We start from the raw sequence: 25273 nt of genomic DNA on the forward strand, positions 1-25273 counted from the left end.
TGTAGAATTCTAATTTTTTTACCTCCATTTTAATTTTTCTGACGTATGAGACAATTTTAAGTCAGGGCTGGAGTTACTGCCACCTTACGATTCGGGAAATTTCATTCAGGACCTATAAACTTTGAAAAAAGTCCAACTAATTCAATTGTGCCATACGTTCCTGGGGTATCTTTGCAGTATGGCCAGTGCGGCACTGTATCAAGTGTTTACTAGCATATTATAATCATTTTTTGTACGTCGGCCATTTACCGCAAGGATTTGTAAAATTTTCACAAGTTCACGAATACGAAAAATTTGACATATTTCCAAATCCTTCCGGTAAGTGGCCAACGTAGAAAAAATGATTATAATATGCTAGTAAACACTTGATACAGTGCCTCACTGGCCATACTAGGAAGTCTGAAGATACCCGAGGAACGTATGACACAATTGAATTAGTTGGACTTTTTTCAAATTTTATAGGTCCTGAATGAAATTTCCCGAAGCGTAAGGTAACAGTAACTCCAGTCCTGACTTAAAATTGTCTGATACGTCAGAAAAATTAAAATAGACGCAAATAAAAGTGAAATTCTACAGATTTTTTGTGTTAGTACACTTCAATCAAAATTGAAGCTCAACTAAATTCGTGCCGCGGTAGGTTCATGGTGTCATGAATAGTAGAGGTCACTACCTACCCAACGACACCCATATCTTCGAAGTCTATCGTTGTAATTTTTTTAAAACACTCTCCAAAAGTTTGAATTTTTTTCCCTTTAAAATAGCTACTGGACCACATACACGAAAAAATTTCGAATTTTTTTAAAGGTCAACGTATTCGTCCTCAACATCTCTGCCAACCACTATAATTTCAGATAAATGCGTTACACATTGTTGGTGATATGCAACAAAAACTATTTTGGTCACCCTCGCTCAGTACAATTTTTCATGATTTCTGGCGTGAAAACATAATTACTTCGAGGATTTTTTTTGTTGCAAATGACTCAGGAGGGTCCCCTGATTCAATTACTGTATACCCTCCAAAAATCGCCGATGGCTTGTTTTCATGTTTCATACAACTTGGTTGAAGTTTTGGCAAATTGACTCTTAAAAGCTAACACATTCGTGGTCGGAATTGCGGTCGTACATTTTTGAAAAAAAATTCTGATGGAAAGATATCGTCAAAAATGAAATATGAGGCACACAAATGTAGGCAACAATTTTAGCTCAGTATCGGTGCCTCTTAGCCTGTTCTTTCAGAACTTTGGATTGATGTACACTTACAAGACTTATCGCGAGCTGCCTTGATACGTAGCTTAATCAGTTATAGGCAAAAGCATTTTTTGTGTTTATTATGAGATCTAAGACTGTCGGCTATCTTCGCAAATCAACAGATGTTATTGCTTCCTATATGATTTGTACTTCGTAGCATCGATATTGTTTCCGCTAGGCGTTGTTGTCACCACATTCTATTTGTAATTTATTGTCCTGTTTATTCGACGACATGAGTATCGACAACTTTCTGAAGAAGAAAAACTATGAGGAGTTACCATTTCGATGCTCATGTCGTCGAATGATCAAGACAACGAGGTACAGAGAGCGTTGACCATTAAAACAACCGCCCCGGCTATTAACATTCATAAAAATAATTTTCATTTTATTGGAATAAATTGTACAAAGAAATGTGCGCCTTTGCTTGATACAAAAATATTTCTTCCTGTTGTGGTGTTTCTTTAAGAGAATCGACAGCCAGTCTAGTTTGTCACTTAACGAAGTTTAAACATAAATTACCAAGTAAATAACAAAAAATAGAAAGAAGAAGAAGAAAATAAATTCCCACTTACCAATGAAAATATTGGCAAATTTGCTCTTGTTTGTGCTCTTCGACACAAATAATTACCGACCCTCCACACATTTTCGCACAACCCACTTAACTAATAAATTTGGTATCCAGTTCGGTTTGTCTGTCATTTCGGTTCCACAACAATGGGTTCACCAGTTCAACAAACAAACAACAAAAATTTACATTTATAGGATCTGCACCATTTCGTTCAATTTAAAGCAAAACATTTTTCTTTTCTTAAAACCCGTTTAAGCGTACAAACTTTCGATAACATCAGCATACGTTTGAACGACCACATTCCGTTTGACCTTCAGTGTCGGACCTAATTCACCAGTCGGTACGGAGAAATCGTGCGGCAAAATTGCAAACTTTTGAATTCGCTGGGCGTTGGAAATAGCATTTTTGTTGGCTCTTGTGATTCCATCGGTGATGGCTTGGAAAACCTGCGGAGTGAAGGAAAGAACTGTTGTATTAGACCTGTTAAGAGAGAAGCGAAACATTTACCAGGGCGTCAATCAGAGACTGTTTTTCAGATTTAAAGATCTTTAAAGATCTTGAGAAATATTTAAGAATTTGAAAGAAATTTTTGATAAATCGATTTCTCAAAATAGTCCCACGACTTCTACTCCTCTGACGATCGGCAAAAAATTCTTCCTTTACTTCTCCAGAGAAAACTCAAACTTAAAAAAATGAAAAAAAAAAATTCGAGCTCGTTCGACGACATTGACATTGATTTTCAGTCTTCTCACTCATGACCAGGCTAACTGCTAACACAAATTTTCCCCCTAATTGGTCGTCATTTCAAACAACCGTATTTGAGCTGTAGGGTTGATATGTTCACTTTTTGTCTCAGGACCCTCTGCAGCATTTCACCCAACTTCGAAGATAAATCCACCACAGTAGCGATTTCATGTCAGGTCAAGGAGAACTTCAAATTTGTTCAAGATTAACTCAAGACTGCTCTTTAAGAACGGATGACAATTGTTTTTAGATATTTCTCTCTTTGTCCCCGTAAATAATTTAAAACGAGCCATCAGAACAGTCGGAGCGTTTGCTGCGACTGAGCCCCGTACAAACCCGTATATCTATTGCGTACGTGGCCCTAGTGCGTCTGTCACCCTACTTTGACCGTAAGCCTATTGCGCCGGTTAATGTAGTTAAAGTAAAATTATTATGTAATGTGTACATCTTATAAATTGCGCATAGCGCAATTACGAAGCCCCGTACGACGTTCCTTTCAAATGAAACAAAAATTTCAAATCGCCCTAAAAATTTTATTTTTTTGAAGGGCCTAGTAGTGGCCTTAGTCCAAGGACCCAAATTTAATTTTTTTTTCAACAACATTCTATTCGGCCTTTGATTACCTTCCAAATGAAACAAAAATTACGAAAAACGGATGAAATTTACTCGAGTTATATGTAAAATACACATAGGGCCCTAGTAGTGGCCTTAGTCCAAGGACCCAAATTTAATTTTTTTTCAACAACATTCTATTCGGCCTTTGATTACCTTCCAAATGAAACAAAAATTACGAAAAACGGATGAAATTTACTCGAGTTATATGTAAAATACACATAGGGCCCTAGTAGCTTTTCACTTCTAAGGCCCTAACTCACGGTCCCCTCACCCGATTTTAAAAAACTTTTTTTTCCTGGAATGGTATTGACAATATCTATCATTTGCCGTGTCATTTACATTTCCATCGTTTATTTTGCCATAAATATCACCAAAAGACCTTAAATCACTTAGGTGGCCCTAACTCACGAAGGGCCGACCCGAATATACCCATGTTCGAACTTAGCCTCACTATTTCGACTATCTTTCAGGGAATTTTTTTTTTTGAAATCGGATTTGATTTACTCAAGATATCGACGTGACGGACAGACAAAATTTTTATTGCAGATTCGTCATCTATGAACATAGGCAAACACTTTGCCCTTACCGTCTGCTTCGAATTCCATCAATTACACACGGCATCGTAATCCTATAAGCCCCTTTGTACTTCGTACGGGGCTAAAAATGACTCATTGAACCCCATCACTTCCTACACCGTTAAAAACCACCAGCACCTTAGTGTAGTATCATCGTTCTCATTTCACATACCTTTGGACACGGGCCCGCTGCCAGAATTTCCGATAATTTCGTGTGAGCAACACCTAACGACTTGCACCAAGCAATTGTTTCCGGATGCAGTTCATCTAACGGTGCACCGGAATCCAAATCCATTTGAGTCTACAACGAGAAATTTCCGTTCGTGTCGCTGAAAGCATTAAATTCCAATCCAATTGTCCATACCTTCAGTGTGACCAGCATGGTCAAGTATTTTCTCTTATCGCCGATGAGGAACGCATTGCTTACGGTTGACAATTCATTTTTCACCAAGTGTTCAATGTGAACGGGTGGAATGTTTTCTCCGCCTGCCGTTATAATCAATTCCTTCAAACGACCTGTGATGTATAGGAATCCTTTTTCGTCCAAATAGCCAAGATCGCCGCTGTGGAGCCTGTAATCCGTTTATTACAGTGTTACAAAACATCTCTTCGGATGGCAGTTGATGGTAGTCGGAAATCTACTTACCAGCCATCATTATCGATAGTTTCGGTAGTCTTTTCAGGCTCGTCAATGTAACCCATAAATATGTGTCTACCTCGCATAAGAATCTGTGGAATAGAAGAGGTGGTTTGAGTGATCGTACCATTTGCGGAATTTGAATAGTCTCCTCTAACTCACCTCACCATGACCGTTTTCATCTTTGTTGATTATGAGTGTTTCAGTGCCAGGTAGCGGTTTGCCAATCGAATCCAAATTGAAGTCGTCGGGACCACCTTTTTGAAACAATTGAATTACGATTGAGTGATGCCTTAGTCGGGAGTGCAATTGATAAACTTACCGAAACACTGTGCCCCACTCGACTCGGACATACCAAAAGCTTCAACAATGGGTAGATCAACGCTCATGAAATATCGCTTCAAATCCGACGACATCGGAGCCGCTGCACTCGCAAATATCGAACACCGTCCGAATCCCAATCCTTCCTTGATCTTTGACATGATAAACTGCCGCACAAACTTGTATTGATACGATTCAGACGGCCTGCCATCGATTACACTCAACCAATGTTCCAACGTCACACCCTTAGCCCAATCAGCAATGATCCGCTTGATGCCAGTCGTTTTAGCAGCGATTTCCATCATTTTTTCGTAGATTTTCTCATAAACGCGAGGCACTGCAACGAAACGAGTTGGTTGCGCTTCGCGTAAAGTATTGACCAGCGTTCCTCGCAATGCATCCTTATCAGCAAAATACACGGTAGCTGCGTATGTAATCGACACATGAATATCGACCAATTGTGCGGCGATGTGACTCAACGGTAAATAAGAGACGAGTACTTCGGACCCGTATTTAACGTCGTCCAGACGACTACCGACAACGGCAGAATTCCAAGTGATCGAGTCATGGCTTAACATAGCTCCCTTCGGTTGACCCACTGTACCAGATGTGTACACCAACACAGCACATTCGTTGATGTGAATGTTATCCAATCGTTCCTGCAGCGTATCGTTGTACTCATCCAAATTCATTTCCTCCAGTTCGGACCATCGATAGTATCCGTCTTCTCTTTTCATCCACGGCTCATAGGGAGCATCTATTTGAATAGCAGCCTTCAGTAGAGGTAATCGATGTCTAATCTGACGAATTTTCTCCATTTGCTTGGAGTCATCCACAACCACGATATTGGCATGAGAACTGTGCAGCACATGGTACACAGATTCTGGACTATTTGTCGTGTAAATGCCAGCCACAATGCCACCAGCATGAATGGCTCCCAATTCCGAGTAAAACCATTCCGGTGAATTGAAAGCCAATATGCCGACAGAGTTGTGTGCTTCTAGGCCTAATTTGATAAATGCTTTGGCGATGTGAAGTGACTTTTCCCGATATTGACTGCAAATTTGAAAAGTTAAAATGAAGACTTCTGAGCTGTAGCACAACATATCTTCACAAAACTAACCTGTAAGTAACGCTTTGCCAGTCAGTTCCTCCTTTTTTGTATTTCATTGCAACAACATTGCCATACTTTTCCACTGTACGATTGAAATTTTCCGGTATTGACTTGGCTTCGATGCCATCGTTTCCTCCTTTACCAATACGCAATTTGACCGCTTGCTTTCGATCTGATGTAACCCACACATCTGTTGCTTTCTCTGTGTTTGTTATTCTCATGGTGATCGTAAATATGATTAAGTTAGCTGCTTAGGACCGAGAGATATGACCTGAAATGGAAATATATTTGAGTTTCAGGTAATTTACATTTTAATGAACGGGATCTAGGTGAGAAGAAGTAGTGTGCACACTGAAAGAGATGAGAAATCGCGAAAAATTCTGTAAATCCCACAATTCAAGAGAGTCTAAGTAAGGAAAGGGTCAGGAAATAAGCTTGAGACACAGAATATTCATTGTCCTGCCGTGTTAAGCCATAACCAATTGAAAAAGTCAATATTTCATTGGAAGAAAAAGAAGCTCAAAGCTGTAAAAGCTCTTTAAAGGCCAAGACACAAATGAGATACAGTTTCTCGGCTTCATTGTTGACCGTGTTATAAACAACTCCAATTGATGGTATTTAGGTCGAACCAACGCTCTTCAAGTATGATTGGTACTTTTAATAGAGTACTGAAACTGGACTGAATATTCAACAAACAAACATATCAATAATTCATTGGTCATTTTCACAGTTAGATTGCAGCCGATTTTAAATTTATTTTTAAATGGGAGAATCTGCAGTAAAAAAACTATTTAGATGTGAAAATACCCTAATCACCGAGACATTCAACACTTAAGAGTGATATCGCCAAATCTTCAGGTGATTGGGAAACAAGCGGTCTCCGATTTTAATGAGTGATAGCTCGTTGGGTTCGTCTTTCAATTCTAGGAAACACGTGTCTTTCACTTTTTCGTAAAAAAAAATTGTTTTCTGTGAAAAGCGCTCAAAAGTGAAGACATGCCAGAGGGTACCGAAAACAGTTTTTCGGCAATAACTCAAGAAAAAATTATTTTAAATGGTTGTAATGTTGTACGATTGTCGGCCTTGAAAAGACCTACAGGTAGAGTATACGCACCGCTTGGTGCTAGTTGATCCACTAGAGTTATGACTAGAAATATAGTGAATGTTCGGAGAGTCCGCCTTCTCTGCAGCTTCGATGTACCACGGAGCTGAGTATGGGGTGTTGTAGCTGGCCTCACCCACTATCGTTGCACATATAAATGAACCCAGTACTTTTGGGCTGCAAGCCTACAGAAGTCTTGAAAAAAAAGTTGGTGCCAAAATGTAGATTGTTTCCTTCTTTCTGAGGGCCCAACTGCCAGAAGAGCATCTGGAACGGTACTTCTTCAATCATTTTTTATTGTCTACTATTCTTTCACCTTATCAATAGAAAAACGCTTCGCTATGTCGCGAATATATCAGATCCACTATAAGTAATATCAAGAGAAAAATCATTAAAGTTCCGGACTCCTGAGGTCATTTGCTATACGCTAACACTTTATTTGACTAAAATCCTCCGAGAAAAATTTAATAATTTTTCACAAGAATTACTAACACTGGATATGTTGTAACGACCTATATTCGAGTCAAAGTGAAGCGTATACGGTAAGGGAATAGTAGACGATACAAAATTACTCACGTAGAACCGTTCCAGACGCTGTTCTGGCAGTTGGGCCCTCAGACAGAAGGAAAAAATCTACATTTTGGCACCAACTTTTTTTTCAAGACTTCTGTAGGCTTGCAGCCCAAAAGTACTGGATTCATTTATATGTGCAACGATAGTGGGTGAGGCCAGCTACAACACCCCATACTCAGTTCCGTGGTTCATCGAAGCTGCAGAGAAGGCGGACTCTCCGAACATTCACTATATTTCTAGTCATAACTCTAGTGGATCAACTAGCACCAAGCGGTGCGTATACTCCACCTGTAGGTCTTTTCAAGACCGACAATCGTACAACATTACAACAATTTAAAATAATTTTTTCTTGAGTACAACATTACAACAATTTAAAATAATTTTTTCTTGAGTTATTGCTGTTTTCGGTACCCTCTGGCATGTCTTCACTTTTGAGCGCTTTTCACAGAAAACAAATTTTTTAAAGAAAAAGTGAAAGACACGTGTTTCCTAGAATTGAAAGACGAATCCAACGAGCTATCACTCATTAAAATCGGAGACTGCTTGTTTCCAAAGTTAAAAAAATCACCTGAAGATTTGGCGATATCACTCTTAAATTTAGTTTTAAATAGGAGAATCTGCAGTTAAAAAACTATTTAGATGTGAAACTACCCAAATTGCCGAAACATTCAACACTTAAATGTCCAAACATACAGTTTATGGCATTCTATGTTTAGCTTTCAAAAAACCACAAATTCGCATTTCTTGCTTTGACAAATTTTCCAACGAAACTTGCCAGTCAACCACGGAAAATCCTCATATGAGCGATGATCAAATTATCAGTTCAAACGTGTCCATTAATTTGTGCATTTGAATTTAAATTGCATTAGTGGCTTCACACCTACTCTACACACCTATCTTATCAAACTGAATTTTTTTCTAAAATCCCATCCTACCAATAAATCTATTCGGCATTTTCGCATTTAATACTGAATTATGCCAATAATATCTTTCTTATCTCGGAATCATTGTTTGGGGTGTAATACCGTTCAATATCACTTACAAACTTCATGGGCATTCCTGTTTCTGATAAATAAATTTATAATCTTGTAAATGTTGCGATATGATAAGTTAACGTTATTTAAACGTTAAAACAATAATTAATCAGTTCTTTGAGTTCTTTGAAACTAAGCAGCTCTATAAATAAAAGCCACAATCGAATTGTTTATCTTTGTAAAGTGTTACCAAGGTTATAACACACAATGAGCGTCATTCTTTCATAGACTAAATAGTAGGAAACTAATTCGACAATTTCGTATTTTTCGCAGGTGAAAACGTCTCAACAGACCCAACAAATAATCCACGCCATTAGTCGTATAAATTTATACGTCAGAGCGAGCTTTTTTCTCCTTTGTTACGATCTGTCAGTTTTTCTATTTTGCGATTTAGTATGGAAATGAAAACTAAAATTGAGATATCTTCGCTGTTTTAACTGGTTTTTCATATTTTTTTGGACCAAAATGTTTCAAAATGTGTTTGGAATCGATTGGCATTAACAGATTGTGTGAAAATATTTTTTTCTATTTTATTATTTTGTTAATGTCAATCGATTCCAAACACATTTTAAAACATTTTGGTCCAAAAAAATATGAAAAACCACTTAAAACAGCGAAGATATCTCATTTCCATACTAAATCGCAAAATAGAAAAACTGACAGATCGTAACAAAGGAGAAAAAAGCTCTCTATGACGTATAAATTTATACGACTAATGGCGTGGATTACAGGTGTGTCTTACTCTATTCTAAGTGTTATTTGAAACAACTTGAAACTGTTGCATTGTGAGAAGGTTGGTCGAGCTTTCTGAAAGCTTTTGTTGAAAGCTGACACACTGGTAGAAACTGTAAACCAATCACAAGGATTATTGAAGTCTGTCAGCCTGTCGTATGTTTTTTTCTCGGTCTAAGTTTGTCTTTTCCACTCCAGAATAACGATCAACCTCCAAAAAATCATAATATTTTAGTCTTATTGAATGGAATCACTCGTTTAATTTTTCTTGAGAGGGATTCTTTTGAAAAACAGAATCTTGAAATCAGACGCATTTTCCATTGGACTTTTTATATGTACCTAGATTGGTATTGGTCCCTAGAACCTAAAACCACTTTCAAAAAAAATTCTTCGAAGCTTGTGTGGCTGGTGGGAGGTGATCGAAAACTGAAAACATGGACTTTTCTTACAGAAATTTCTCCAGGTACATGAGCCGTACAGGGTCGTGTGGGGTGTCATTAGAAAGGTAATTGCATGTACTTTCGGGGCAAATAGGGTCTTTTTGGGTTTAAAATTCATCCACACTGAAATATGTACAGTTGACGTTTTTAACCGAAAAATGACTGAAAACTTACACTTTTCTTACAGACATTTCTCGAGATACACGAAACGTACATGGTCGTGTGTGGTGTCATATGAAAGGTAATTGCATGTACTTTCAGGAGAAGTAGAGCTTACGGAAGTTTGGTAGCACCTCCGATGCAATATAAGCACTTAAAAATTTCAACTTCACATAATTCATCGTAGATGCTAGCAAACTTCCGTAAGCTCTACTTCTTGTGAAAGTACATGCAATTACCTTTCATATGACATCCCACACGACCATGAACGTTTCGTGTAACTCGAAAAATTGCTGTAAGAAAAGTGTGAGTTTTCAGTCTTTTTTCGGTTGAAAACTTCAACTGCACATGTCTCAGTGTGGTTGAATTTTAAACCCAGTGAGACCCTATTTGCCTCCCACACCCTGTACGGCTCGTGTAACTGGAGAAATTGTTGTAATAAAAGTGCATGTTTTCGGTTTTTGATCACCTCACACTAGCCACACAAGCTTCGAAGAATTTTTTTGAAAGTGGTTTTGGCTTCTGGGGTCGAATACCTTACTGGGCACAAATAAAAAAGTCCAATAGAAAATACGTCTGATTTCAAGATTCTGTTTTTCGAAAGAATCCCTCTGGCTAAATCCAGCAGTGACAAAATTGAACGATGAGCTGCATAGGAAAATGTGGGAAGTAAAGTAATGAAGTAAAAGATTTGCAATCAATCTATTGAAATCAGGAACTATGACATTTACCCAAATTTTCCTAAATTTTTTCAAGTTTTACCAAAAACATTTTTCGGAAAATATGGGAAAATGTTTTCCCAAAACAAGTCTCTGCTTGAAATACTTGGTAATATTGGTGATGAGCTTGCCTTCCAAGAAAGATTAAAATAAAAAAAAATCCATAGAAAATCAAAACTTAGCAGTTTTGTTGAACCGGAACCATTTAAAGGACAAAATCCACATCATCGATCTATTGAAGTTTCAGTCAAAACATATTTGCAAAACATTGAATTCTTTACAAGAACACGCTTGTCATCTTCACGAGTCATTTCGCTTTTATGTAGCTATATATTGAATGCAGCGACAGAAAAGATGACTCTTCATCACTTAATAATATATAATAAACAAATGAATCCGATTATTATTCTCGTTAAGATATCTCGTTTTATGAAACAAATTTAAAAATGTAATTACGTATTGTATTTACTAGATGATTTGTAGATGGACAGGGTCAGATACGGGAATGAAATACACATTATAATGGTTAACACAAGCACTTGTTAACTAGAGGTCTAATCTCAATTGATTTTTTTTTACGGTAAAGAATTTTCGGTGCTTCCCATTTCGAAGACAGTATAGTGTATTAGATGGCATGCTGCTTTTCTATATGTTACGGTGATTTAGTCAGCATTCTCTGTGTAATGATGGTAGCAGATTTAAGTAGCAGATCAGTTTTCATGGGCATTTTTTATTCGGATAGACTCCTCATACACCGAAAAAAAAGATATGAAAATTTCACCTGTAGCAGGTAACTTTGTCTCCAGGTAATCTAACAACTGTGACAGATATTGAGCATTACACGAAGAAAAACTTGCTTGCTGCAGGTGAAAAATTTCGAATCTTTTTTGTCAGTGTAGAGAGAGTTGACATGATGTCGTTGACGTTAATCGGCTTCCAAAACATACATGTGTATCCACCCAGACGTGGTCAAAGAAAGCGCCACCATGTCTCTTGAGTGTCTTTATTCTGCAGCAGGGCCTACTTTTTGGAAACTAATTTCTTGAATTTCTTGAAATTTCTCGAATTTTCTCGAATTTCTTAAAATTTCTCGAATTCGAGAAATTCGAGAAAATTCAAGAAACTCGAAAAATTAGTTTCTTGAAATTTCTTGAATTTCTCGAAGTTTCCCGAATTTCTTGAATTTTCTGGAATTTCTTGAAATTTCTCGAATTCGAGAAATTCAAGAAACTTTGAGAAATTCAAGAAATATTTCTCGAAATTTCTTGAATTTCTCGAAGTTTCTTAAATTTCTCAAAGTTTCTTGAATTTCTCGATTTTCTCTAAAAGTTTCTAAAAAGTAGGCCCTGTTCTGCAGTGTAAGGTCAAAACCCACAGAGAACGCAGAGAAGGGGCAGTCCCAAAATCACGTGGAAACGAACAGTCGTCGACGAAGCGAGGAAAGCCGAGAAAGAATGGATGGAAGTCAAGGCTCTTGCACCGAACGGAATACGATGGCGACAATTTGTAGACTCTCTACGCTCCCTCGAAGGTCGAGGAGTAAGACGATGATGTTAGGCCAAAACACCGTATCGCATTGTTTGTGTGTCTCGGTGAGTTTCCCAAAGCTTTGAGCTTCTTCTGAATGCCACTGGAAAAGTTGAATATTTCAGTGGAATACAAAAGAAGCTTAGAGCTTTTGAAAGTTCATTCAAAGCAAAGACGCCAATACTATACGGTATTTTGGCTTAACAGGGTAGTAAGTAGAATATGCCGGGCCGGTAATATCATACTTTGAATACACTTCGCTGCAAAACCCCAAAAACAGCCCCAACAAAACTGGAAATTGCGATCTACTCTTCTGATAGTTCCTCTGAACTCTTGCGACATAAACTGCTAAAACTGCCGGTGATTCCTAATGAGTCGCGACATCGAACCACATAGGGACAGTGTGACTAATTCTCCGGTATAATTTTGAAAATGGTTGCCACCTTTACAGCGACCAAGTCTATGACTTTTCGATTAATAAAATCTAAATATATAACGGACGACCAGATAAGGTGTCTGGTTGATAATTCAATATTTTCGTTTTTTCACAGACAATTCTACTATAGTCACTTAATTCACACTACAATAATATGAGTTAACGTTTGATAAGACCAATCAACATATTTGTTTTACTTTTCAAACGTTAATGGAAGTTATTATTGACCACTTTCATTGAAGAAATTTAAGGAAAAAAAAAACCATAAATTTGCGAACGGAATCGAATTAGAGATACCGGGTGTCTGTGCCGGACTGGCTCAAAAAAGCCCTTCGGACATTGTATGACGAAATTTTTCAGAAGGCCAAATGTTGTCCTAAATCCACAGAAAAATCAAAAGGCCCTTCGGGAATCGCCCGACCGCTCATAGGGCCAGTCCGGCACTGCCGGGTGTTCCGTGTTCGTCACGCAAAAAATTATTGAATTTGTAAGAAGTAGAAAATCTAATCGAAAGAAAAACTATTCCAATGGACTTGTAACCTTAGTCAACACATTATGCAACCGAATATAATATCGTTTCAAAGTTCAACAACAAAAAACTAATTGTACGCAAATGTTCAGTTAAATTGCATGCTTAGAAAGTGTAGTTCTCTCGACAAATTAACGTTTTTTTTTAAATTGCATAAAAAACACTCGCTTGCATACATTAAATCGTTAAGTTAAATTCGATTATATAATTTATGTGATGCCGTGTGCTAATGAAATACTACAAGAACCATCTTACAACCACAATTATAATATCTACTAACACTCAAGTGAAACAATTATTCTTCAGCGAAACAATCAACAATCAATTTGTTTTAAAAGAAAAACTATTTTCAAAGACAAAAAAACTCGTACTTAACGACTAACAACGTTTTTCCTCCTCGCACAAAATTTTATTAGAGAGAACCTCTAACAGTCGTTATCGATTAAAGTCAACTGAACGTAAAACTGATGTGCATAACACTTTTTTTTCGTGATTTTTCAAAACGAAATAAAAATCTAATATAAAGTACAAGTGTATGTAAAATACACTGAGATTAATAAGTTGTTTTTTTTTATCAAAGTTCAGTTCAGATAGAGTGTGCGTCTATGTATAAAAATGTTATATGCTGTCCACGTTGTTGCACAGTAAATAAATGTTTTAATGAACTTTGTTGATAAAACACATTTTGAATCGAACGTTTATTAATTTTTCTAAGTCGTACAGCCATTAAGTGTAATATCACTTTGGAGCGCGCTCAAGTGGCAGTGTGAGGTCTTATCGACTATCTTATTTTGCTACGTACAAAATACGCTCTTTTACGATCATGATGTTTGGAAATCAAATGTATGGAGACGAGATTAATGTTTGTTAAAAATCAATTATTATTTTTTTCAATAAATGATTTCTGGTGGAACTTTAAACCTTCTGCACGAGTGATAACAAACTTTGGACTGGTTTTACTGGTTTCGTTTTTATTGTAGCGTAAAAACTACTTTTATCGATGAGTAAATTTTAATTTTGAAAAAACAATGCGGCAGTAATCTGCGTCTGAGTCTAGAATAAGATATGATGGACTCTTCTATGTTATGTCATAAAACTTGTCACAATTTTTTTTATCGATCATTTAACTGCTTAGGTCTCTGACGCTTTGAGTAAGTGATTTTTCAATGAACAATGTTAAGCCGCGTAATAGTATATTACTTCCGAGGTTCCAAGTTGTGTAGTTGATAAGTGGGGTGTTACAGCCCGACCCGAAGGGACAGGCTGTATTCTTAACTTGTCAAATACACAATTTGGAACCTCGTTAGGAATGCTTTACGTGATTAGGCAATGTAAATGAAAATGAAACATGCCGTAACACGTAAAGTATTATTATTCTCCGGGTGATGATAAAATCTGACAAAGTTCTTTATGGCCGAAAACACACGAGCAACTTCGCTTTGACAGTTGTGCTGCGTTTTCCTGGTAATCCGTTATTCACCACAGGAACAATGGAAAATCCACATGCACGCACAGATCGATTTATCTCAAAAATTTAAGGTTTGTGACGCATTTTCAGCTGTTTATCAGGTGATCAACTGATGCAAACAATAGATATTTGTTCATAAAAGGAAAAAAGTTGGAAATTGCATTTCCAGTTGGTTTTTTGTGGCCAGAGCGTAGCGAGGTAAATACAGTTTCCAACATTTTAAAGAATTAGAAAAGGCCGATGTTTAAATCTACTACTTCTTTTGCTTCAAGTATAGTATAGTATTTAACACAAACTCTTTTACTTCATTTGTTTAACCATTAATTTTACTATACGATCACTCTAACTGACGGTTTTTGCTAATTTCTGTTGTTGTTGTCGATGACGGGATGTTTAACTGTTTTAGAAAGGTTAATAGAAGGCGCCTTTTAGGATTGGGGAGGTAGTGGTAGAGTCGAAGATAGGATACTTTGGGGGAAAGGGTGGAACGAGATATATGTGCGAAAGTTCTCAGAAAGATACAGTAGGCACCTTTTCTTGGTGAAAATAGAGACGAAATCCACGAACGAAGTGCACGAAATAAGTCGATCATAGATGAAGGTTCGGATGATTTTCTCGTAGAAGTAGAATAAACGGCTTTGCGAGACAAAACGTCTTGTCTCCTACTCCTACATACAAAAATAGAAATGACTTTTTGTCTGACAAAGCCGTGCATTCTAATTCTACGAGAAAATCATCCGAACAGATTGACCCAAAATTTGGAATTTCTTCGGAGAATAAGAAGATAGAAGCAAAAGGTACTTAGTCCTATAACTCGCATACAAAATGTTCTTCCAAAAGGGTTGAATAATTACCGAACCATAATTCTCAGTTGCACCTTAATAACGTCGGTCAAAGCTAATGCAACTCAATCGCACCATTACGTACTCTGAAATCAAAATGTTTCAAACATTGTTGCTTTTGTTATCTTATCGACGGGACATTATATATAAATAGGACATTAATTGTCTGATATGAAAGTGAATTGCTATCAGACACGCTGACTTTCACCGTAGTCGTTGGGGGCTAAAAATAAAAATCGAATCACAGGCATACCAGACAAAGTTCACCTGAATTAGTTCATTGAATGAAAATTGTGTAACAGAAGACCTGGGGTAGTCAAGATTTTTTGGCGACATTTCTGCATATAGTCACTGCTCTAAACTACGGCAATCTTAAGTGTCCATTCCACTCAACAGAAAGTACTCCGAGAGAGAGCCGTGAGAGAGCGAGCTGTCAAATAAACAAAGGAAAAATTGAAAAAAATCAATTTTGTCTCTCCTCACACGGAGTACTTTTTAGCCCCGTACGAAGTACGAAGGGGCTTATAGGATTACGATGCCGTGTGTAATTGATGGAATTCGAAGCAGACGGTAAGGGCAAAGTGTTTGCCTATGTTCATAGATAACGAATCCGCAATAAAAATTTTGTCTGTCCGTCTGTCCTTCTGTCCGTCTGTCCGTCTGTCCGTCTGTCACGTCGATATCTTGAGTAAATCAAATCCGATTTCAAAAAATTTTTTTTTCCCTGAAAGGTAGTTGAAATAGTGAGGCTAAGTTCGAAGATGGGCGATTTTGTGTCGACCCCTCCAGAGCTGGGGCCCCATAAGTGCTTTAACGTTTTCCAAAGATTTCTCTGGCCATTTAAAGGCTACACTTGTAAGTGATACATCAAATGAAAGGTATTTACAATACCTATCCACAAAAAAAAAGTTTATGGAAATTGGATGACCGACTCGTGAGTTAGACCCCTTGGTGTGAACTAGGTACAGGGCGGCAATCCGTTTTTGCTTGTAGGTTAGTCAAATTTGAACGGATTTAGATGGATTTTGCTTTATTAGATAGGTATTGACCGTACCAATCAGGGAAAAAAAAGTTTATGAAATTCGATTCACCGGAGCGTGAGGTAGGTCTCTTGGAGTGAGCTTATATGTGGCTACTCGGCCGTACAGTGAAGGTGGTGTTTTTTGTTAATGTCTCGAGTAAACTTTGACCGAATTTCATTTTTTTTTTGTTTGAAAGGTACTAACGAATGTAAAGCAGCCGTACTACTTTCCACCTCCTAACAAAATGGCCGTCGGCCGCCATTTTGGATTTTTGTAAAATCAATATAAATCGGTGAAAATGATAATTCCAAAATCACTGATCAGTGGGAAGTGTAGTTTGTGTTACTTTTGAAAGGAACGTCGTACGGGGCTTCGTAATTGCGCTATGCGCAATTTTTAAGACGTACACATTGCATAAGAATTTTACGACGTTAACGGGCGCAATATGCTTACGGTAAGAGTAGGGCGACGGACGAAGTAGGGTCACGTGCGCAATAGATGTACGGGTTTGTACGGGGCTCAGTCGCAGCAAACGCTCCGACTGTTCTGACGGCTCGTTTGGTAAGAGGAAACTAAGCACTACATCTGATCCCACAAAAACCTCAAAGAGGAAAAGGTGACGCTAGTGTAGTAAAAATTAAACTTCCAAAACATTTGATATCGGTTTTGGTGACGCATTCTGCGCCTCAACGTAATCAATTTTTACCAAGAAAATTTTGACAAGAAAATATGTCAACGAGTAGTTTACCGATGAGATTTTACAACGAAAGTTTAACAAAAAAAATGCGTCACAGGTGGCAGATGCTGAGGAGACCCCTCATACGACAACAATCATCTGTCACTTTGTGACGCATTTTTTTTGTAAAGCTTTCGTTGTAAAATCTCATCGGTAAACTTCTAGTCGACATATTTTCTTGTTTAAATTTTCTTGGTGAAAATTGATTACGTTGAGGCGCAGAATGCGTCACCAAAACCGATATCAAATGTTTTGGAAGTTTAATTTTTACTACACTAGCGTCACCTTTTCCTCTTTGAGGTTTTTGTGGGATATCAGTTGTTTTGGAAGTTTTGGGTAATACATAGAGTTAAGCAAGCTCTACAAGAGACAATTTATCCCAAGTCTACATACCGTACAATTACAGTGGGCTTTTTTTGGTTCGGAACATTTTGAGACATTTTCGAATTTTAACAGTCATCGATGTTCCCAGTCAATTAAGTTGTGTCCACTTATGATATTTTGCGCCAAGTTATCAAACACTGGAAATCACTTAATGCACTGGGTGCGTCGATGGACATTAAAACTCTGATAAATGATCTAAAATTGTGTTTTCTTAAGTTGAACATGCAGTAAATGTACAAGTGACACTTTATCCCAACTCTCTACATGCCATATAGCCGGAAATATCTCAAAAATACGAAATTTCAAGATGGCCGCCATTTTCTGGAAATATCGATAAAAGTTTTCCACCAACGAAACTGTACAAGCGACACTTTATCCTAACTCTCTACATGCCGTACAGCCGGAAATATCTCAAAAATACGAAATTTCAAGATGGCCGCCATTTTCTGGAAATATCGATAAAAGTTTTCCACCAACGAAACTGTACAAACGATTTCTCAACTCTTTACATGCCGTATAGCCGAAAATATCTCAGAAATACGAAATTTCACAAGATGGCCGCAAGTTTCTTGAAATCTAGAAAAAAAAAAGTTTTTCGCAATCGAAACTGTACAAGTGACACTTTGTCCCAACTATCTACATGCCGTATAGCCGAAAATATCTCAAAAATACGAAATTTCAAGATGGCCGCCATGATCTTGAAATATCGAAAAAAGTCTTTCGTCAACGAAACTGTACAAGCGATACTTTTCCCAACTCTATAGCCGAAAGTATCTAAAAAAATACGAAATTTCAAGATGGCCGCTATTTCTATCAACTCGAATATGGAGAATGTGCTGAAAATGTGTGAAGATGCTTCATTTCAAGTGGTTTTCAAGTGGTGTTTTCTCCGGATGTAGACCACCGTTTTTAATGATCTATAGCTCGTTGAACTCGTATTGACGAGCACTTTCGTTTGAACATAATTTTTTTTGATTTGGTTCAGTATGGAAAAGTTAAAATGTTCGCCTATATATAGGTTCCTTAGTCTCCCTTTGGTTGTTTTTTTTTCTTAGGGAGTCGACTAGCGTCACGAACCTCCGCTATCGCTTCGGTTCATGATACCAAAACTGATTTTCATTTTTCGGTTTGTCAGAAATAAAGATTCTGTTGACGATGTGTACACTGTAGGTCTCACCTGTACCGTAAGTTTCACGTTTACCGTCTTGTCAATTGAAACCGCTGGCTTGTTTAAAAGCGGTCAACAAAATTAAATCGCCAAGGTGACAGTCAATAAACTTTAAAGCGAATTGATTAACCTGAGCGTACGAGTAAAACTCTATGCACAGCACCAGGTCATTCGAACTTAATTTAAAATTGAATTGTTGTTGCAGACGCAGTATTTTCATGGCATACATGTCATTACCGATTATTACGACAATATAATTAAGAACAAAATAATTAGAAAATGCATGGTACATTGTGCAACGGTCATGTGCAGTACGACATGCCTAATCTGACATTTTACTTGGTATTGTGATAAAAGTCCAGTCTAATTTCGATATAATTAGAATCTGTTCATTACGTTGCCATTGGTTTTTTTTTCGTTCTTTAATTGACAAAAGAATTTCTAGATTGATTGGTGTGTTGTTGTTGTTGCTGCTTTTTTACTTGAAATTCAAAACGAAAACGATTTACGATACGATAATCGTATTCAAATGTAATACACAAAAAGTCACACCAAATAAATTTCGGTTGCAGTGAGAATGGCTTGTTAATTGAACTATAAACAAATCAACCTTCTCGATAACCTTTTACATTAATTCGAAGTCGATCCAGCACATGAATTTACAAATTTGTTTATTTGGTTTTGGTTTTTTTGCATTTTCAATTCAATTAGCTTTTTTTCGGCTCATTCGTTTTCGGTACGTTCGTTTCATTGAAGTACGTAGTTGCATTTCAGCATAGAACTCTACACTTTAATTTGATAAATTGCAACCAAATCAAATTAATCAAATGTAACCCAAACTAATGCTATCCTTTCCGCACAAAACCCTGACGCGAATTTGTACGTAGGTATTCATCTTACTACGCATGCACCCATGCACACACATATTATAATTAATTCAACTGCACATGAGCAGACACACTTCATTACAATCTGCAATATATTTATGGTCAGTTGCTGTTATGGTTGGTGCTAAAGTTACTTGATAACAGTTTTTTCATATTATGTAATTCACATTGCATATTACCCGGCGACGATGTCTAGTTTTTTGTTGTTGTATTAGGACTTTGATTAAAAACTGGCGTGAGATTATAAAACATGGAGCATGTTACGAATCGTAATGCGATTTGGTTTATCAGTAAGATTGTTTTGCTGGAGTAGTAAGTAATCTGTTGAAAAATTTGGTGCGAAGACGTGAGTATCCCTTACAGCCTAATGACTGTGATGACCAATAAAAGACAATCTCTGGCTAATGCTCCTACAATACTAATGTTAAAAGAAATGAAGTAAAAGATTTTGTATCATCGTCTGACACTACTTTAGATATCAAAGAGCGCAACGACGATCTCTGTCTAATGTTTACTCAAAACGCATGTTAAAACAAATGAAGTAAAAGATTTTACTTTCGACGACCGCAGAATGTAAATCCATAACATAACTCGGTATAAAAATGAAAAGTTTCGTTTTCGTGTGTAAGATTGTTTTGCTGGAGTAGTTGAAAAATTTGGTGCAAAGACGATAGTATCCCTTATAGTCTAATGCCTGTCATGACCAATAAAAGACGATCTTTGTCTAATGTTACCACAAAATGCTTGTTAAAACAAAAGAAGTAAAAGATTTTGTATCATCTTCTGACACTACTGTAGAAATCAAAGGACGTAATGACGATCTCTCTTTCTCTCTCTATCTCTCTCTAATGTTAAAACAAAAGTCATATGAAAACGAATGAAGTAAAAGATTCAGCGTCAATCGTTTGACACTACTTCACACAATACTCATGTTAAAACAATGAAGTAAAAGATTTCGTATTTTAGCCGGACACTACTTTAGTAAATGAAGTAAAAGATTCCATATCAATCGTTTGATACTACTTTATAGATCAACAAAGGACATCAGGGAATCTGGTACACGCGATCATAGTATGCGCCCTTTTACTACATCCCAACAAAAATTCCTTCGAGAATAGTGTGACGCAGTCTTTGAAATACAATTTCTAAAATGAATGATATCGCTAGAGTTGACGCTTTCAGCTTCGTTACGCAAAAATTAAATTTTACACCCAATTCTAGTTCAAACAAGCTGGCTTAGGTTTTCTCATCATCTGCCAAATAATTTTTACCAAAAAAAATTTGACTGGAAACAACCAAAATTTTACCAAAAAAATCTGCGTCGCATGTGGCAGATAAATTTTCTTGCTGGTCTGTTCCTGAACATTTGCCACTTTGCGACGCAGATTTTTTTGGTAAAATTTTGGTTGTTTCCAGTCAAATTTTTTTTGGTAAAAATTATTTGGCAGATGATGAGAAAACCTAAGCCAGCTTGTTTGAACTAGAATTGGGTGTAAAATTTAATTTTTGCGTAACGAAGCTGAAAGCGTCAATTCTAGCGATATCATTCATTTTAGAAATTGTATTTCAAAGACTGCGTCACACTTTTCTCGAAGAGATTTTTGTTGGGATATCAGTCGTTTTAGAAGTTTAGTCAACACTGCTTTTTAGAACAATTCTAATTCAAAAATTTGACGAAAATTGAAAATTTGACGAAAATCGAAAATTTGACGAAATTCGAAAATTTGACGAAATTTGAAAATTTAACGAAATTCGAAAATTTGACGAAATTCGAAAATTTGACGAAATTTGACGAAATTCTAAAATTTGACGAAATTCAAAAATTTGACGTAATTTGACGAAATTCGATTGACCCACCCATTTCCAACTTTCGACATTTTTCACATATGCCCCTCTGTTGTACTCGTAAAACTCTGAGACTTTGCCGAAGAAAGTAATTCTCTATCTCTCATAACCCAAAAAAATATTAGTCCTTTCATCCTACGCTCGAGTAGCTCAAAATTTGGTCACTCTAATCACTCTAGCTCAAACGAATCTGCCCCGATTTTTTTAATTATTTTTTTGTTCGAATCGTGTTACGAATACCTTTCATTTGATGGGTCGCACGCGTCTGTAGGTTTCAATACAGCTAAGCTACAGCCGAAAACGCGTTCCCGACCCTCGAAAACCACACTCAGAAACCACTTCGAGGCCAATAAAACAAAATTCTGGTTTTTCCTGGGGTAATGGCGTATCACAATTTCATTTTTATGCCCACCCTGAGGTTCCTGCAAAATTTCATGGAGATTGGCTGACTAGTTTCCGAGATCGACCGTCGATAGATAGACAGATAGAAACATACAGAGTAAGTTAAAAGATTTTGATTGTTTGGAAAACGTTAATTTGGTGCATTTTCTATCAAAATGACCAACTTCAAAACGATGTATCTATCTCCGGCAATTTTAAAGTTACATAGTCGAGTGATAGCTCGTTTTGCTCGTATTTGAAGCGCGAATAAGATAGAATAGGATTTGTGGTGATACAGGCCAAAGGAAAGAAACTTAAATTCTCGCCTATATATAGTTGCCGCGTCTCAAAAAAAATTTCTTCGTTCTTTTTTTGGAAGTTAGACTGCGTCAAGTCCTCCGCTATCGCTCCGGACATGATGTAACGAAAAGTCATGACTGTACCAGATTCGCCCCTTGGAGGTGAATCTAAAGCACCATCAATTTTTATGGTGTGCCAGATTACCCCACGCCGTTTACTTATACATTCATCAAATTCATCATGAAATGGTGGTTGGACTAAATGAATCAAAAGAGGACCTTTTCATCTGCTAGACGAATCGCACGTTATACCTTATACCATGACCGAACACACAAAGAAACCCGTGTGTATTTAGTATTTACCGTACACAGTATACATCATATAAAACCCACTCATTGGCTTAATATGGATGCATAAAAAAGGTAGAAGAAAAACTCGGTTTTTTTAAATGAAACGAAACATATGTGCGAATCAATGTTACATGGATCGACTGTAGCAGCAGTTTGCTACGTATTTGTTGGAAGCAAACAACGTGTTACAAAAGATAGAGCAAAGTAAACACGAGTGGATATTAGATAAGAATCATACACGTGGATGTTTCATAAACAATAACCGACAACGTACGATACTGAAATCCAATCAGAAAACGGCGTATATTGACTAACTACTCCACATTTACTCACCGATATATTTATCGTTTTGATTTGTTCGATTTTGTTCTGCCCGTCTTCCCGGTTTTATTCTGGAAACGGTCGGTGATTTTTTGTAGTTTCAACGGGATTTTTTTCTTCGTTGAATTCTTCACATTAACAGTTAATTTAACATGCGTTTAAAAATAAATTCCACTTACTGCTCTCAGCAAGACATTTGTAGCACGACGGTATAACAATTGACAGAATAAAATGCACTGCTTTGACAATGAAATTAAGTCCCGAGAGATTTTATTTTTTGTATTTAAATTATTCGTTCAAAGGAATTTCACTCATAGACACATTTCACTTGAACCAATTTTTTCTGATGTTCACAGTCACTTACCAGTCGATATGTGAATAAGTACTGAAGCATATAATATCACAATCCGTTTATTGGTTGAATAAAAGCACGCACGATACGTTTTTACTATGTATAACGATTACATTAACAAAAGTACAAAACGAAAGATAAGAATGAAATGAATGCCTTAAATCATCGAAACTCGAAACTATGAAGTCGTATATTTGGTATGGCTTAATTAAGCTACATTTCACAGAAACTCAACTAATTTGTTCTATCTGGTTCACCTGACTGTTTTGCACTGACATGAAAATATATTGTTTATATGGGAAACTTTTTGAGAACGATCTGTACAGGTAATTTAAACGAAAGCAAATGATTCTCGGTAATAATACAAAATAGGTTGTTTGTTAAATTGTCTGACGCATGGTTTTTAATATTGTGAATTGTATTATACAGCTGACAAATTTTATGTTCTATGAGCTAACTTCGACGATCCCACTGAAGAAATGTTAGTAAATGTTTACCGAGCGAACAATATATCGCGACGATATCAGATATGCATGTAAGAGTGTTGAGTTTCTAAAAACTTTTCAATTGTTTTTCTCTGTATATTACTCAAAATAAACGTGCACTTGGTGAAACCTGTAAGATTAATTGTAGATGCAATGCCGATTATATTCGCGTCTACTGGTGAAATCGGATGGAATATCATTGGAGTAGTTATTGTCGAATCTGTTACTTCTTTTGATCAAAGCATTTTCAATTCAAGGTCTTATATTAGCCAGAATCAACGCACTTCAAGCAAAAGTGATCATACTTGACAGCTGTCAAATAGAGTAGTATTTTGTATGAAATGGTTTGTTACAGTGTTTGACAGTTGTGTGCCACACTGTCAAGCTTCAGTTCCCTATTTAGAGTACTACTCATGCTTGAAATGCGTTGCCAGAATCCATAGCTCATTTTCGTTGTCCTAATTGACATTCTTTTATTCTTGCATTGTTGTCTTCTTGTGTGGGTGCGATAATCATGCATATATACGATAAAGAAGTGATGCAGGATATCACAATGAAAGAGCCTGATCTGAATAATTTAAATTGGATTATTGGTAACTACAGAGACCATATCAATGCTCCTAGCAATAGCAAACGTTAAAAAGCTTCCTAATTTTGATACAATCAATGAACGTCAACACAAGGTATGGTCGAATGTCAAACTTTGTATGGAGCGGAGGACATAGCGATAGGTTTGTATGAATAGACCATACCTGGTTTATACTTTCATTGGAGACAATGGATACATGAGCTTGCGTGTTCACATCAAGAAAGCATGACTCAAATATCAACGAAAGAAGTGCAGATGCTATTTTGATTGCATCAGTTTCCGAATATTTTCTATGTTAATGCTAGGAGAAGTGCTACGTAAACACTTGTTTACATTAGGGATCGGTGGTCCGCTACACTTCCGATGTTCATATCAACCGAACAAATTACTTCTTTTGCATTTACCTTTGTGACATTTTTACTGATTGGGTTTTCATAGGAATGCTACCACATTCTGTTGCATCATATATGTGTAAACCCTCTGTATATAAAGCCTCTCAAACACGTGTACCGAGAATAGAAATGACATCAATATCATGTTGGAATTTCACGGATTCCAATCCGGAATCTAAAATAAAACGACCAGTTTGTCGTCTCGAAATAGACTGAATTTATTATAGCAAATACACCGTATTTATATGATTTTAGTCCTTAACTAAGGTTACTAGATTTACTAATTCAATTAGTTTACTATGTTCATTCACTCAACATAAGTTATTATCAAGTGATATCCAACATTACCCCTCAATTGATAATAACTTATGGATCCCCTTAATGTTTCTCGCAGTTCTCCTACTCAAATTCGCTGTTGCCACCAATGATATCCAATGATATTCTCGCTACCGTATGTCTTCAACAACCTCCAATCATTAAGCAATCCATTGACTTGTATGTGCCAACGACCACACTGCCGCTTGCTTTACCGCTATGCCCATACACAGTCAATACCGCATCTTGCCACCAAATGAATTCACTGTTGAGACCATCGGCTACCTCTCATTGACCTCATGCAATCATTGTCTGCCAGTGACCACCTCCTCAGACGAAACGATGCCATACCAATCGCCATAC

At 36.9% G+C, this 25273-nt stretch overlaps 1 protein-coding gene across 3 annotated transcripts; it reads right to left on the bottom strand.

The window, feature by feature from the left end:
- Positions 1-1604: 1604 nt before the first annotated feature.
- LOC119072569 (very long-chain-fatty-acid--CoA ligase bubblegum) lies at positions 1605-23683 on the bottom strand. 3 transcript variants are annotated; one of them, XM_037177809.1, is made up of 8 exons: positions 22790-23683; positions 5832-6093; positions 4710-5764; positions 4550-4644; positions 4397-4479; positions 4115-4322; positions 3923-4051; positions 1605-2262 (listed from the first exon to the last, which is right to left on the bottom strand). In XM_037177809.1, exons 2-8 carry the CDS (start codon positions 6041-6043, stop codon positions 2068-2070), a joined length of 1977 nt encoding a protein of 658 aa, XP_037033704.1. In that variant the 5' UTR covers positions 6044-6093; positions 22790-23683; the 3' UTR covers positions 1605-2067. The 3 variants fall into 3 exon arrangements, with proteins under 3 accessions (XP_037033704.1, XP_037033705.1, XP_037033706.1); XM_037177810.1 differs by lacking the exon at positions 22790-23683 and adding an exon at positions 13354-13836 and having other exon boundaries at positions 1617-2262; XM_037177811.1 differs by lacking the exon at positions 22790-23683 and adding an exon at positions 13445-13580 and having other exon boundaries at positions 1617-2262.
- Positions 23684-25273: the final 1590 nt, after the last annotated feature.

The sequence above is a fragment of the Bradysia coprophila genome, assembly GCF_014529535.1.
Source record: "Bradysia coprophila strain Holo2 chromosome IV unlocalized genomic scaffold, BU_Bcop_v1 contig_84, whole genome shotgun sequence".
Taxonomy (NCBI): Eukaryota; Metazoa; Arthropoda; class Insecta; order Diptera; family Sciaridae; genus Bradysia; species Bradysia coprophila.